Genomic DNA, 13,727 nt, shown 5'->3' with positions numbered 1-13,727 from the left:
ATTTTAAGAGCCTTCTTTGCGATTAAAATGATTATTTAGTATAGTTTTCATTCATCAGTATATTATTATTTTAATTATGAATCACATTTATTGCAGGGAAGCACCCTAATTTTCCACCGTTCAGGTCCTTTTAGAATCCTTAATCGAACCCTACGTAGGTTAGTTTTCAATTGAATTCTATCATGATCACTCAGGAATTTCCCTTTCAGGAAAATGAGAGGGAGCGGTTTGATGACTGTCAGCTGTGCTGTGAATTATATGATGAAACCAGAAGACCCCGTGTTTTGTTATGTGGCCACAGTTATTGCACAGACTGCATAGAAAAAATACTAAAAAGTGAGTCTCGCTCTTGTCCCATTTGCAATGCACGTATTGCATTCATAACTGTCTCAGACATTCCAATCAATGTAGAATTAGAGAAATGTATATTAAACTTTAGAAGGTTGGAATATAGAAAAGCATCACAGCCACATCCCGCAAACAGAAGCAAGAAACTGCAAAAATTGATCGATCATCACAGATCAAGTGCAGAGGATCTGCTCGATTCTGCTAAAGAATTGAGTGAAGATCTACGAGATTATATTGATTTTTTGGCCACTAACAGGGAAAGACACAAGAAAATTGAAGAAGAATTAAATGAGAGAGTCGAGTGGCACAATGATATTATAGAGAAGATGGCAGCAGAAGAAAATAGTGTGGCTGTAACAAAGCAAAAAGCTGAAATTCAAGTTGAAGTCTTGGAAGCTGCTCTGGCTACGCTGGACAGCGAAGCGAGTAGTAAGGAAACTGCCAGTGCTCTTGGTAAAGTAACAGAGATTTATGGTGAACTTGCTGATTTTGCTGATAAATGCCAAGAAGAGTATCCTGATCCCATAGTTTACGAAGCGCAAAAGGTAAATTTAAGATATTCATTGTTACAGGCAAAACAAAGGTCTTCATTATTTTGTTTGCAAGCTTTTCTTGTCATATATTGTCTCCTTCATTGATGAAAGTAATGGCAAATAATTATTCATATTTGTTCTGGTACGAATACAAACCTTGGTCCTTTACACAAGTGAATGATAACAGCGAAACTGCCATACGAATGTTAAGATTTTATAACAAGTGTAGGTAGTTTGTAGGTGGTTACTGGCTGTGATCAGAGAACCCCTGTACCCCTTGCTTGCTCGCTGAGTAGTCACTTTTGATATTAGTTGTCAGCAAGAGCAGATGATCTTTCTGGCTGGATATTTGGTAGGCCCTTTTTGATAAAATTTCTTTGTTTCTAATGTGCTTGAAACTTCAGTGATGTGAGAATGCCTAATGATATGCCGAAGTGTCCAGGGGGTGTCAGGCAAAAAGTACGGCACCTTCATGAGCCCGAGGGAGATGGATCCTTGTCTTTTGTGCCCCCCCTGGAGAGGACACTCCTGTAGTCTAGCCTCTTCCCTGTGATGTGTGTCGGGAATGGTCTCCCTCTTAATGGGAGGCATACGTCAGGAGGAGTAAAAAGAAGTTCAAGAGGAATCCTTCGGCCTCAGGGTTTTCCTTGATGTCGAAGAAATCCTGACTTCTTTCCCTTACCCCCGGTATGCTTCCCTCCAACCTTTCTCTGTTGGTCTCTTCGTATTTGTACCTGAACATATGCTGAATTTGGAGATACAGTAATTCATATTTTTCTCAACTATACAAACCTGAGTCCTTTTCATACTTTTTTGCCATCACCAACCCTCTAGAAAGTGCCAACTACAATCAAAGTGACAACTCAGTGAGCAAACAAGGGGCCCGAGTTTTCTCGCTCCCAGCTGGGAACCACCGGCCAACTACCTACATCTCGCTATAAAATTTAATTATTCCGTAACTGAAATACAAACCACGCTATTTAATATGGGTAATTACTTTCGGCGTAGCTGAAAGGTGAAAGGACGAGCCATTAGAATTTTAACGAGGGTTTACTACCCCACCGCTAGTTAGCGTGGGGTAGGGAGGGTAGCTTGCTACCCTCCCCCCTCACACACCTGTGTGGTAAGTTCACTTTGCTATCGGCTCGGGTGCTAGACAGACGTGTCCGCTGTCACCCTCACCTACACGACAGCCATTATTAATCTGTGTTTTTTGCTTTTTCTTTTTCTAGAGTGTTGTGAAGTTGGCCTCTACAATGCGGAAGTGCCCTGGGTTGCCTGACCGCCCTTGTGGGACCTTCATGTCGTCAATTGACACCAACCCGCACACCTTATGCCCTTATTGTAGGGGTCAACGGTGTGATAGTGGTAATGTATGTATTGAATGTAGGGAGTGGTCTACCTCCCAGTGGGAGAGGTTTTCCCGGCGCCGGAAAAAGAAGTCCAAATGGGATATTTCTCCTTCAGAGGTTTCTTTGAAGAAGGAAAATCCTAAGGACTCTTCTTCCGTGGCCCAAACCTCCTCCGAAGCTCCCACTCGATCGGCTTCTCGCGAAAGGCCGTCGAGTAGTAGCGTAGGCCGTATTGTTGTTGACCGATCTCGGGGTTTGGGAGAGGGAGTCGCCTCCCATAGCGAGACAGCTCCTCCTCCTCCCCCGTGGGAGAATTTAATTTTTTCAATATTAAACTTACCCGATAATCATGTAGCTGTCAACTCCGTTGCCCGACAGAATTCTATGGAGGGATACGCCAGCTATCACAATACTAGAAGGGGGTGTACTTACCAGCGCCACCTGTGGCCAGGTACTATAGTACTTCTTGTTGACACCTCAATTTTTCCTCTGTCGTGCTTCCGGCAAGACGTTCTGGGATTCGCTTATGTTCTTGGAGTATTTTCACGACTTTGGTGAAGTATTTCTCTTTGATTACGGCTGTCGCTTTACTGGAAACCTTCTTATATTAGCTTAGATAGCTTTTATATAGTCCTGATTTACGGTTAACGATCTTTTGCTTGATTTTGAAACCCCACTTGGCTAACTCTTTGGATTCAAGATGTCTGACATTTCACAAGCCCCCACCCATAGACGATGTAGGTCTTGTAATAGGCGTATTCCGAAGGCCTCGGTAGATCCTCACACCGCTTGTTCTGACTGTAGGGACAGGCCCTGTCAGTTAGAAAATCGATGTGAGGAATGCGCCGGACTTTCGGAACTTGATTTTGTCCGTCTTTTGAAATATTCAACTAAGTTAGAGAGAGGCAGAGTTAGGAGGAGTTCTTCTCACTCTTCACTTTTTTCCTCACCTCATGATCCCCTACCTTTTCCTACCCCTGTAGTGGCTACCCCCGAACCTACTATTTGCCCTCAGCCTGATATGTCTGTTGTGTTGCGTGCTATTCAGGCCTTAGGCGATAAAGTAGAGTCAGTGGTTAGCGATCATAAGTCTCTTATGGCCGAAGTCAAGGAGCTTAAGGTCAAGAGTGCAGTGGGTGGTATTAGTGCCAGTGCTGTGACGAGTGCTAGTGTCAGTGCAGTGCCAAGTGCTAGTGTCAGTGTCAGTGTGGTGCGTGAGGATACTTCTGTGCGCGCCAGTCGTCCTCCCAGTCCGGGACCTCTTGCAAGCTCCCATGCCCAGGGGAGAAGCAATGTCGAAGGGCAAAAGGGTTCGGCAGGCCTTGATCGGCGCACAGAAGTATCCTCGGTGGTTGCGGGCGTGTCTTCCAGAGACCGTCACTCCCACCTGCAGACGATTGAGCCCGTCTTTTACTCGTCCGCTGATCAATTGTCAGGGAAGAAACGCTGGTCTCAGGTCTCTAGACCACTCAAACGCAGAGTCCAGTACGCGAGCGCTCAACCGGGCTGCAGTCATTGGCTCAGCTCTGACTCGCCACAGTCATCAGTCGACTGTACTCCGCCCAAGAGGAGTAAGGTTCTGCCGCAACAGATCTCTGCTGTTCAGGCTTTGCCTCAGCAGACCGTAGTGTCTGCCGACCCCAAGTTGTCTCTTCTGCAGTCCATGCAGTCACAACTTTCGGTCTTGATGCGTGAGTGTCGAGCTGAGAAGGTTGCGCCTCCGCCTCCGCCTGCACTTGCTCCGCCTCCGCTCGCTCCGCCTGCGCTCGCTCCGCCTGACCGCAGTACCACCTGCCAGGCGTACGATGTTGAGCCACGTTCTGAGTTTACTGTTCCCAGTGGTGTTCAGCCTCCGCCTTCCTTAAGGCAACCTCAGCAATGGGATCAGGAGGCTTATACCCCTCTTCCTCCGCTTCCACTTGCTGCTCCACCAGTGATGCAACACTCAGTCGGGGTACAACAACCTCTCCCAACCATGAGTCAGTCTCCTCAGCTCTCGCTGCAGCGAGCTCAACCCTCCTCTCAGCAAGCACCACAACACCTTAGCCTTGCGCCTCAGGAGCCTCAACTGGCGAGACAATTACTTTGTTCTGCGCAGCCTCTATCTCATCGCTCTCCGCTCACACCACAGGAACAGGAACTTACTACTCCGCTTCCGCCAACCTCTCAGCAAGCTCAACCCTTGAGTTCAGCCACTCATGCCAGGAGTCAGCCTCCTCCACCCATGCGCCTACCTTCTGCTCCTGCTTTTGTTCAGCCTTTGCAGTCTGAGCCTCAGGTGTTCCCTCAACAGAGTCTTGAAGAGGAAACCACTAATATTGATGTTCCAGCTCGTACTGACTCTGCTGTTCAGCATACCTTTCCGATCTCTTCGCTACACTCTGGTGATGAGGCGTCTGATGATGAGATGGCACACCTGGATCCCTCATCAGACGTGGATGAATCCAAGTCTTCCCCGCCTTCTATTGACTTTCGTAAGGTCTTGGCTCTGTTTAGGGAGGTATACCCAGACCACTTTGTCTCTGCTATTCCCCGCTCTCCACCATCTGAGTTTTCGCTGGGCATGCAACCAGCTAAGTCTACCTTTACTAAGCTAGTCCTAGCAAGGTCCTCTAAGAGAGCGTTTAGGATCTTAGGGGAGTGGTTGCAGACTAAGCAGCACCTTGGCAAGACTTCGTTCATGTTTCCTCCGACTAAGCTCACTTCTAAAGCGGGCGTTTGGTATGCCACAGGAGAGGAACCAGGCTTGGGAGTACCTGCCTCTGCCCAGGCTGACTTCTCAAGTCTGGTAGACTCGCCTCGTAGAACTGCAATGAGGCGCTCTAAGGTTTGCTGGACCTTCTCAGACCTTGATCACCTTCTGAAGGGTGTTTTTAGAGCATTTGAGATGTTCAACTTCCTAGACTGGTGCCTGGGGGCCCTCAGCAAGAAGACCTCCCCTGCGGACAAGGATTCTGCCATGCTTCTGATGTCCTGCATGGATGAGGCCATTAGAGATGGATCTGGCGAGCTTGCGTCGTTGTTTGTATCAGGGGTTCTTAAGAAAAGGGAACAGCTTTGTTCCTTCCTTTCCTCCAGCATTACACCTTGTCAAAGGTCTCAACTCCTTTTCGCTCCGCTCTCGAAGTTCCTCTTCCCCGAAGAGCTGGTTAAGGAATTGTCTGCTGCCCTGATACAAAAGGACACACATGATCTTGTAGCCTCCTCGGCTCGTAAGACTAAGGTTGCTACCTCAGTCCCTAGGACTTATCGCACCCCAGTAGCTGATACTCCTGCTACGAGGTTCATACCGCCCTTTCGTGGTAGAGCCCCCAGCCGAGGAAGCTCCCGTCCAGACTCTTCCAGGAGCAAGTCTAGGAAAGGTTCCAAGGCCTCTAAAGGAAAAAACTGACTCTCCGCATCTCCAGACAGCAGTAGGAGCCAGACTCAAGAGCTTCTGGCAAGCCTGGGAAAAGAGAGGTGCAGACGCACAGTCTGTCAGTTGGCTGAGGGAGGGTTACAGGATTCCATTCTGCCTCAAACCCCCTCTGACCACATCTCCCATCAACCTCTCTCCCAACTACAAAGAAGAGGACAAGGGGCTGGCGTTGCACCAGGAGGTATCGCTACTTGTGCAGAAGAAGGCAGTGGTTATAGTCCGGGACCATCAATCCCCGGGCTTCTACAACCGTCTCTTTCTGGTGGCCAAGAAGACAGGAGGTTGGAGACCGGTGCTGGACGTCAGCGCGCTCAATGCGTATGTCACCAAGCAGACGTTCACGATGGAGACGACGAAGTCGGTCCTAGCAGCGGTCAGGCAGGAGGACTGGATGGTCTCGTTGGACTTGAAAGATGCCTACTTTCACGTTCCTATTCATCCAGACTCCCAACCTTTCCTGAGATTCGTTTTTGGAAAGGTTGTCTACCAATTCCAAGCCCTGTGTTTTGGCCTAAGCACAGCTCCTATGGTGTTCACGCTTCTGATGAGGAATATAGCAAAATTCCTCCACTTATCGGACATCAGAGCCTCCCTCTACTTAGACGACTGGCTGTTGAGAGCCTCCACGAGTCGTCGCTGTCTGGAGAGTCTCAACTGGACTTTGGACTTAATCAGAGAACTGGGTCTACTAGTCAACATAGAAAAGTCTCAGCTCATTCCCTCCCAATCCATTGTGTACCTGGGAATGGAGATTCGGAGTCAGGATTTTCGGGCTTTTCCATCGGCCCCAAGGATAAGCCAAGCCCTAGATTGCATCATGAGCATGCTGAAGAGGAGCAGTTGCACGGTGAGACAGTGGATGAGTCTCACAGGGACCCTTTCATCACTGGCCCTGTTCGTCGAACTAGGGAGACTCCACCTCCGCCCTCTTCAATTCCATCTTGCAGCTCATTGGGACAAGGGTTTGACTCTCGAAGCAGTCTCTATCCCAGTCACCAAAGAGATGAAGACCACTCTCTTGTGGTGGAAGACCAATCTCCTTCTCAGGGAGGGCCTATCGTTGGCTATTCAGACCCCCAATCTTCATCTCTTCTCAGATGCATCGGACTCGGGCTGGGGTGCGACCTTGAACGGACGGGAATGCTCGGGAACGTGGAACGAAGAACAGGGAACGCTCCACGTCAACTGCAAGGAGCTACTAGCAGTTCATTTAGCCCTGCTGAACTTCAAGTCCCTCCTGCTAGGCAAAGTGGTGGAGGTGAACTCAGACAACACCACAGCCTTGGCTTACATCTCCAAGCAAGGAGGGACCCATTCGAGGAGCCTATACGAGATCGCAAGGGACCTCCTCATTTGGTCAAGAAGTCAAAACCTCACTTTAGTCACGAGGTTCATTCAGGGCAATATGAACGTCTCAGCAGATCGCCTAAGCAGAAGGAATCAGGTCATTCCCACGGAATGGACCCTCCACAAGAGTGTGTGCAACAGACTTTGGACCTTGTGGGGTCAACCTACCATAGATCTGTTTGCCACCTCCATGACCAAGAGACTTCCGCTGTACTGTTCCCCAGTTCCAGACCCTGCAGCAGTTCATGTGGATGCTTTTCTGCTGAACTGGTCCCATCTCGACCTTTACGCATCCCCACCGTTCAAGATAATCAACAAAGTCCTGCAGAAATTCATCTCGCACGAAGGGACACGGCTGACGCTGGTTGCTCCCCTTTGGCCTGCAAGAGAATGGTTCACAGAGGTACTTCAATGGCTAGTCGACATCCCCAGGACTCTACCTCTAAGAGTGGACCTTCTACGTCAACCTCACGTAGACAGGTTACATCCAAACCTCCACGCTCTTCGGCTGACTGCCTTCAGACTGTCGAAAGATTCGCTAGAGCTAGAGGCTTTTCGAAGGAGGCAGCCAGTGCGATTGCCAGAGCTAGAAGGGTTTCCACTCGTAGAGTCTACCAATCTAAGTGGGAAGTCTTCCGGAGCTGGTGTAGAGCCAATTCAGTATCCTCTACCAATACCTCTGTGACCCAAATAGCTGACTTCCTATTACATCTTAGGAATGAGAGATCCCTTTCAGCCCCTACGATTAAAGGGTACAGGAGTATGTTGGCTTCAGTTCTCCGCCACAGAGGTTTGGACCTTTCTTCCAACAAGGACCTTCAAGACATCCTTAAGTCTTTTGAGACTTCTAAAGAGCGTCGTCTATCCACTCCAGGCTGGAACCTAGACGTAGTCTTAAGGTTCCTTATGTCACCTAGGTTCGAACCTCTCCAGTCAGCTTCCTTCAAGGACCTTACCCTAAAGACTCTTTTCCTCGTCTGCCTTGCAACAGCTAAGAGAGTCAGTGAGGTTCATGCCTTCAGCAAGAACATTGGTTTCACGACTGAATCTGCAACATGTTCTTTTCAGATTGGATTCCTAGCAAAGAACGAACTTCCTTCACGTCCTTGGCCTAGATCGTTTGAAATACCTAGCCTCTCCAACATGGTAGGTAACGAACTAGAGAGAGTTCTTTGCCCTGTCAGAGCTCTCAAGTATTATCTTAATAGGTCTAAACCTATTCGAGGACAGTCAGAAGCCTTATGGTGTGCCATCAAGAAACCTTCGAGGCCCATGTCCAAGAATGGGGTTTCGTATTATATAAGGCTTCTGATTAGAGAAGCCCATTCTCACTTAAAGGAGGAAGACCTTGCATTGCTGAAGGTAAGGACCCACGAAGTAAGAGCCGTAGCTACTTCGATGGCCTTTAATAAAAACCGTTCTCTGCAGAGCATAATGGATGCAACCTATTGGAGGAGCAAGTCAGTGTTTGCATCTTTTTATCTTAAAGACGTCCAGTCTCTTTACGAGAACTGCTACACCCTGGGACCATTCGTAGCAGCGAGTGCAGTAGTAGGTGAGGGCTCAGCCACTACATTCCCTTAATCCCATAACCTTTTTTAACCTTTCTCTTGAATGCTTGTATTGTTGTTTTTTATGGTTGTTACGGTAGGCTAAGAAGCCTTCCGCATCCTTTTGATTTGGCGGGTGGTCAATTCATTCTTGAGAAGCGCCTGGGTTAGAGGTTTTGTAGAGGTCCTTTAGTAGGGGTTGCAGCCCTATATACTTTAGCACCTTTGGGTTGATTCAGCCTCCAAGAGGAACGCTGCGCTCAGTAAGGAAGACGAACTTAAAAAAGAGGCAGAGTAACGGTTCAATTCGACTTCCTTACCAGGTACTTATTATTTCATTGTTATTTGAGATAACTGTTATATGAAATATGGGATACTTAGCTATCCTTTAATCTTGTACACTGGTTTTCACCCACCCCCCTGGGTGTGAATCAGCTACATGATTATCGGGTAAGTTTAATATTGAAAAATGTTATTTTTATTAGTAAAATAAATTTTTGAATATACTTACCCGATAATCATGATTTAATCGACCCTCCCTTCCTCACCATAGAGAACCAGTGGACCGAGGAAAAATTGAGGAGGTGTCAACAAGAAGTACTATAGTACCTGGCCACAGGTGGCGCTGGTAAGTACACCCCCTTCTAGTATTGTGATAGCTGGCGTATCCCTCCATAGAATTCTGTCGGGCAACGGAGTTGACAGCTACATGATTATCGGGTAAGTATATTCAAAAATTTATTTTACTAATAAAAATAACATATTTCTCCTAATGTGAATGTGAATAATGATGATCTTTTACAGCTTTGGGCTTCCTTGGGGCTTCAGGGCTCGCCCTCCAAGGAAGCCCTGTTTGACATGATCAGGTTGGGAGCAGCTGTCAAACAGTCACCGGCGGTAGCAGAGGTTGACCCTCTGTCTATTGTCGAGGCTGTTGTGGCAGAGGCTTCCAATGAGAGTGTTCAAACCCCTGCTCCGGTTGTAGCTGAAGGCTTAGCTCCCCCCTCGGAACATCTTTCGGGGGAGGAACTAAGTACAACGGTCTCTCCTGCGGGTGATTCTCCCCCCCGGGGGAGTTCACTGACAGACTCCTCTTCGGAGGACTGCCGATGGTCTGCCTGCTGCTCCCAGAGGACGTATAAGACGTAAGGCTCGCCTTCCTCTTCGTCTCCGAGGTCTACCTTCTCTTCACAAGGGTGTTAGGAGGCGCCTCTTCGGATCTTCATCCTCGCAGTCCACCGCAGAGGAACCTCGTCCTTCAGCGGCCGTTCCTGCTACTTCTTTGGACCTGGACCTCTCCGCAGATCGTTCGCGATCTCCTTCTCCTGCCAGACCTGCTGACCTGCCGTCGCCCTTCCTGGCTGCAGATGCGCTGTGGGCGCCCACCCATCCCGTAATCCAACGGGCACCGGTCCCTTCGGGGCAAAAGGGTTTTCACACATTGTGTGTAAGTCCCTTAAGCGCCAGGTATCCCCTGTGCGCCAACGTTCTCCTGCGCGTCAGCGCGCTACTGCGGGCAAGCGCTCGCCAGTTGTAGACTCGTCTCGCCAGCGCTCACCTGTACGCCCACGATCTCCTGCTCGCCAGCGCACCACTACGCGCCCTCAGCCTGATGCGCACCATGCACGCCTTCAGTCTCCTGCTCGTCAGCGCTCTCCTGTTCGTCAGCAATCTCCTGTGCGCCATCGTTCGCCTGCTCCCCCACGATCTTCGGATCTGGGCTCCAGAGGGAAGACTTCTTCCTCCCCTACTCGCCAGCGCTCTCCACCACACCACCGATCGCCGACGCGCCACCGGATCTCGCCTACTCGCCATCCCTCGCCTACACGCCATCGCCCGGAGTCTCCATCGCGCGCCCACTGCTAGAACTACGGTTCCAGATGAGCGCCTGCGCTAGGGATATTTCCCCTGCGCACGCGCGCCCAACGGCTTCGCCCTTACGGGCCTTTCGGGATCCTGTGGCTACACACCGTCTGAGGAACGCGCCAACACGCCCCTTCACCTTCGCGCCCTGTCGCCTACACGCCCACGAGCTCCTTCTGCGCGCCCTCCCACGCATCAACGCTCGCCTGCGCGCCATCGATAGCGGGCGATCGCCCGCTCCCGATCCAGGCAACAACCTATCGCGCGAACGCCAGTGCGATGCCCAGCGCGATTCACAGCTCGTTCCCACACGAGAGCCTGCAGGACAACGCGTGGTCAGGTCGTACTCATCGCGTTCCCCCACCCGTAAGCGCAGGACAGCGCGCTCAACGGAGGTAGGGAAATCTCCGGACAGGACCAGGAAAGTTTCTTCCACAGCTTCTTTTCAGGCAGACCCTGATGTAGTTTCCACTCCTAGGGATCTTACGATCCCCTTCCCTCCAGAGGGTGTGTCTAACAGCGCTGCTGTCAGTCAGCAGTCCTGGTTTAGGCCCTTGATCAGAGTGGTTGCGCAGGCTTTCAAGCCCTCTTTCTCTGAACTAGGCCTCAAATCAGCGGCAATCTCGGCCCCCTGAAGAGGAAGAGAGGAGTGGACGACGTGGTAACTTCTCCTAGGGCGAAACTGGCTCTTCTCTCCCTCCCCTGTGGACGAGGATTTTCCGTCCTCAGGGGATTCATGTGAGGTGAGGCGTTCTCCCATCGCACCAATGGGAGAAACCCCACCTCGCGCTGAGAAGTCTTCCCGGGTGGAGGTGGAGAAGAGCCCCCCACCATCTTTGTTGGAATCCTGCATCCCTCCCAGGAGGGAGTCGAAGGACTCCAAGACAATTCCGAAATCTTCTTAGAGGATCAGACCAGAGCCAGGATAGCAAGGCTGAGGAAGGTCGCAAGTCCTTTCCTCAGACGAGACGAACTCCCAGCCCAGTCGTGGTTACGTCTCCTCGGCCATCTCTCATCCTTGGCCCGTCTAGTTCCCAACGGTCGTCTCAGAATGAGATCTCTGCAATGGCGACTCAAGTCTTGGTGGAGTCAAGGACACGATTCCCCGGACGTCTTGATCCCTATGGGTCTCGCGGAATGGACGGACCTTCAGTGGTGAGTGGCAGACGAGAACCTACGAAAGGGAGTGGATCTTCTCGTTCTCCCCCTGGATTTGATGCTGTTTTCGGACGCCTCAAAGAAAGGGTGGGGGGCCCACGTTCTGAACCATAGGACCTCAGGCCTGTGGTCAGAATCAGAAAAGTGCCTCCATATAAATCTGCTAGAAATGAAGGCCGTTTTTCTGGCCCTAAAACAGTTCCAACAGCACCTGGCGGGTCACTCTGTGGTGGTGATGAGCGACAACACCATACTAGTGGCTTACATAAACAAGCAGGGAGGTACCTTTTCAGAACAGCTATCCCATCTTGCAGTAGAGATACTGAGATGGACCGAAGTCCACTCGATGCCACTATCGGCTCTCTTCATTGCGGGCAAAAGGAATGTGCTCGCCGACAGTCTGAGCAGAGTGTCTCAGATAGTGAGTACCGAGCTTTGGATTGTCAAGTAGCCAACAAAGTCCTGACTTTGTGGGGTTCCCTGACTGTGGATCTGTTCGCGAAGTGTTGAACTTCAAACTGCCGCTGTACTGCTCCCCAGTTCCGGATCCCAAGGCTCTCTGGGAAGATGCTTTCCAACAACTTTGGGACAACATCGACGTATACGCCTTTCCCCCGTTCTGTCTGATGAGGAGGGTACTCAACAAGACCAGAATATCGGTCAATCTCTCGATGACCCTCATAGCTCCGCTATGGCATCACGCGGAATGGTTTCCGGACCTTCTGCAACTCCTTATGGAGCCTCTGAGAGAAATCCCTCCGCGACACGAGCTACTCAAACAACCACACGCCAACATCTTTCACAAAGCCGTAGCTTCGCTTCGGCTTCACGCCTGGAGACTATCCAGCATCTCCTCGCAGAGAGAGGATTTTCGCAACAAGTTGCGGAAAGGATGTCTGGACACCTGCGAAAGTCATCCGCAGGGGTCTACCAGGCAAAGTGGAGAGTTTTCTGTGGTTGGTGTTGTGGAAGGGGTATCTCTCCACTCGATGCCACTATTCCAGCAATAGCGGAGTTCTTTGTGTACTTGCGAGAAGAAATGCGCCTTTCAGTCTCGGCAGTGAAAGGCTATCGCTCAGCCTTAAGTCTAGCCTTCAGGGTCAAAGGAGTGGACATTTCTTCTTCGCTGGAACTTTCCCTACTCATACGTAGTTTTGAACTTACCTGCCCTCAGTCAGAGGTGAGACCTCCATGGAACGTGGTTCGACTTCTCAGGTCTCTTAAAAGACCTCCCTACGAACCATTACGCCAGGCTTCAGATCGCCACCTGACTTGGAAGACGGTGTTCCTACTAGCTTTGGCGTCAGCCAAGTGAGTTAGTGAACTTCATGGTCTCTCGTATGACATCGCCCATTCAAGGGGATGGGGGCAGGTAACGTTCAACTTCGTTCCTGAGTTTATTGCTAAGACTCAGAATCTGGGAGTGCCGGACCCTCGGTTCGACTCCTTCCGGATTTCGAGTCTTCGTTCCTTAACAGATGACCCAGACCATCTCTTACTGTTCCCAGTAAGGAGTCTGAGGCTATACAGTATCTGAAAAGAACAGCTGCAGTTCGTCCCCAAGTGCAGGCATTGTTTGTTAGCACTGGGAGGTCGAAGAGGAGGGTTACCAAGAACACCATCTCAGCATGGATTCGAAAGACAATACATCTGTCCCTGAATCCTGACCCTCCTCCATCACATCCCCCTAGAGCTCATGATGTCAAGGGTGTAGCTACGTCCCTGGCCTTCAAAAAGAACTTCAGTGACGCAGGTTCTACAAGCAGGGGTATGGAAGCGTCAAACGACCTTCACAGCCCACTACCTGCAAGACGTGACCCACAGGAGGCCCGATACGTTCTCTATCGGCCCTGTGGTGGCTACACAACAGCTGGTTTAAACCTCAGGCTCCTTAATGGACAAGTAGCAGAGGGTTGAGGGCATTGTTACCCGGTTTTAGTCTGCATGAAAGAAAAGGTATGCCTGGCCCTTATTCTTTTCTTCATCCTCCCCTCTCTTGGGGAAAGCAGTATCCTGGGTTCTCTGCACAGCTGACCTCAAACCACTGCAGGTAAACCATGTTCCCTTGTGTTCCTAGTATTAAGTTAATACTGTCGCGTCCCCATACCCTGACGAGGTGGTAGTGGGAGAGTCCTAGCCTCAAGTTTCCATCTAAAGA

The 13,727-nt window shown here is 50.2% G+C and overlaps 2 protein-coding genes across 3 annotated transcripts in view; one reads left to right on the top strand and one right to left on the bottom strand.

Moving 5' to 3' along the window:
* Window positions 1-13,727, bottom strand: part of LOC137623379 (uncharacterized) — a 130,507-nt gene that overhangs the window by 65,759 nt on the left and 51,021 nt on the right. The gene's annotated exons all lie outside the window — the stretch shown is intronic.
* LOC137623367 (uncharacterized) overlaps window positions 1-13,727 on the top strand; it is a 45,021-nt gene that overhangs the window by 1,250 nt on the left and 30,044 nt on the right. For both annotated transcript variants that reach the window (XM_068354205.1, XM_068354201.1), the window contains exon 2: window positions 210-893. In XM_068354205.1, coding sequence (XP_068210306.1) covers window positions 210-893 — 684 coding nt within the window. The remainder of the gene's footprint in view (window positions 1-209; window positions 894-13,727) is intronic.

This window comes from Palaemon carinicauda, chromosome 2 (assembly GCF_036898095.1).
Source record: "Palaemon carinicauda isolate YSFRI2023 chromosome 2, ASM3689809v2, whole genome shotgun sequence".
Lineage (NCBI taxonomy): Eukaryota > Metazoa > Arthropoda > Malacostraca > Decapoda > Palaemonidae > Palaemon > Palaemon carinicauda.
Note: the sequence above shows the minus strand (reverse complement) of the source record. Positions and strands in the feature narration are given on the sequence as shown.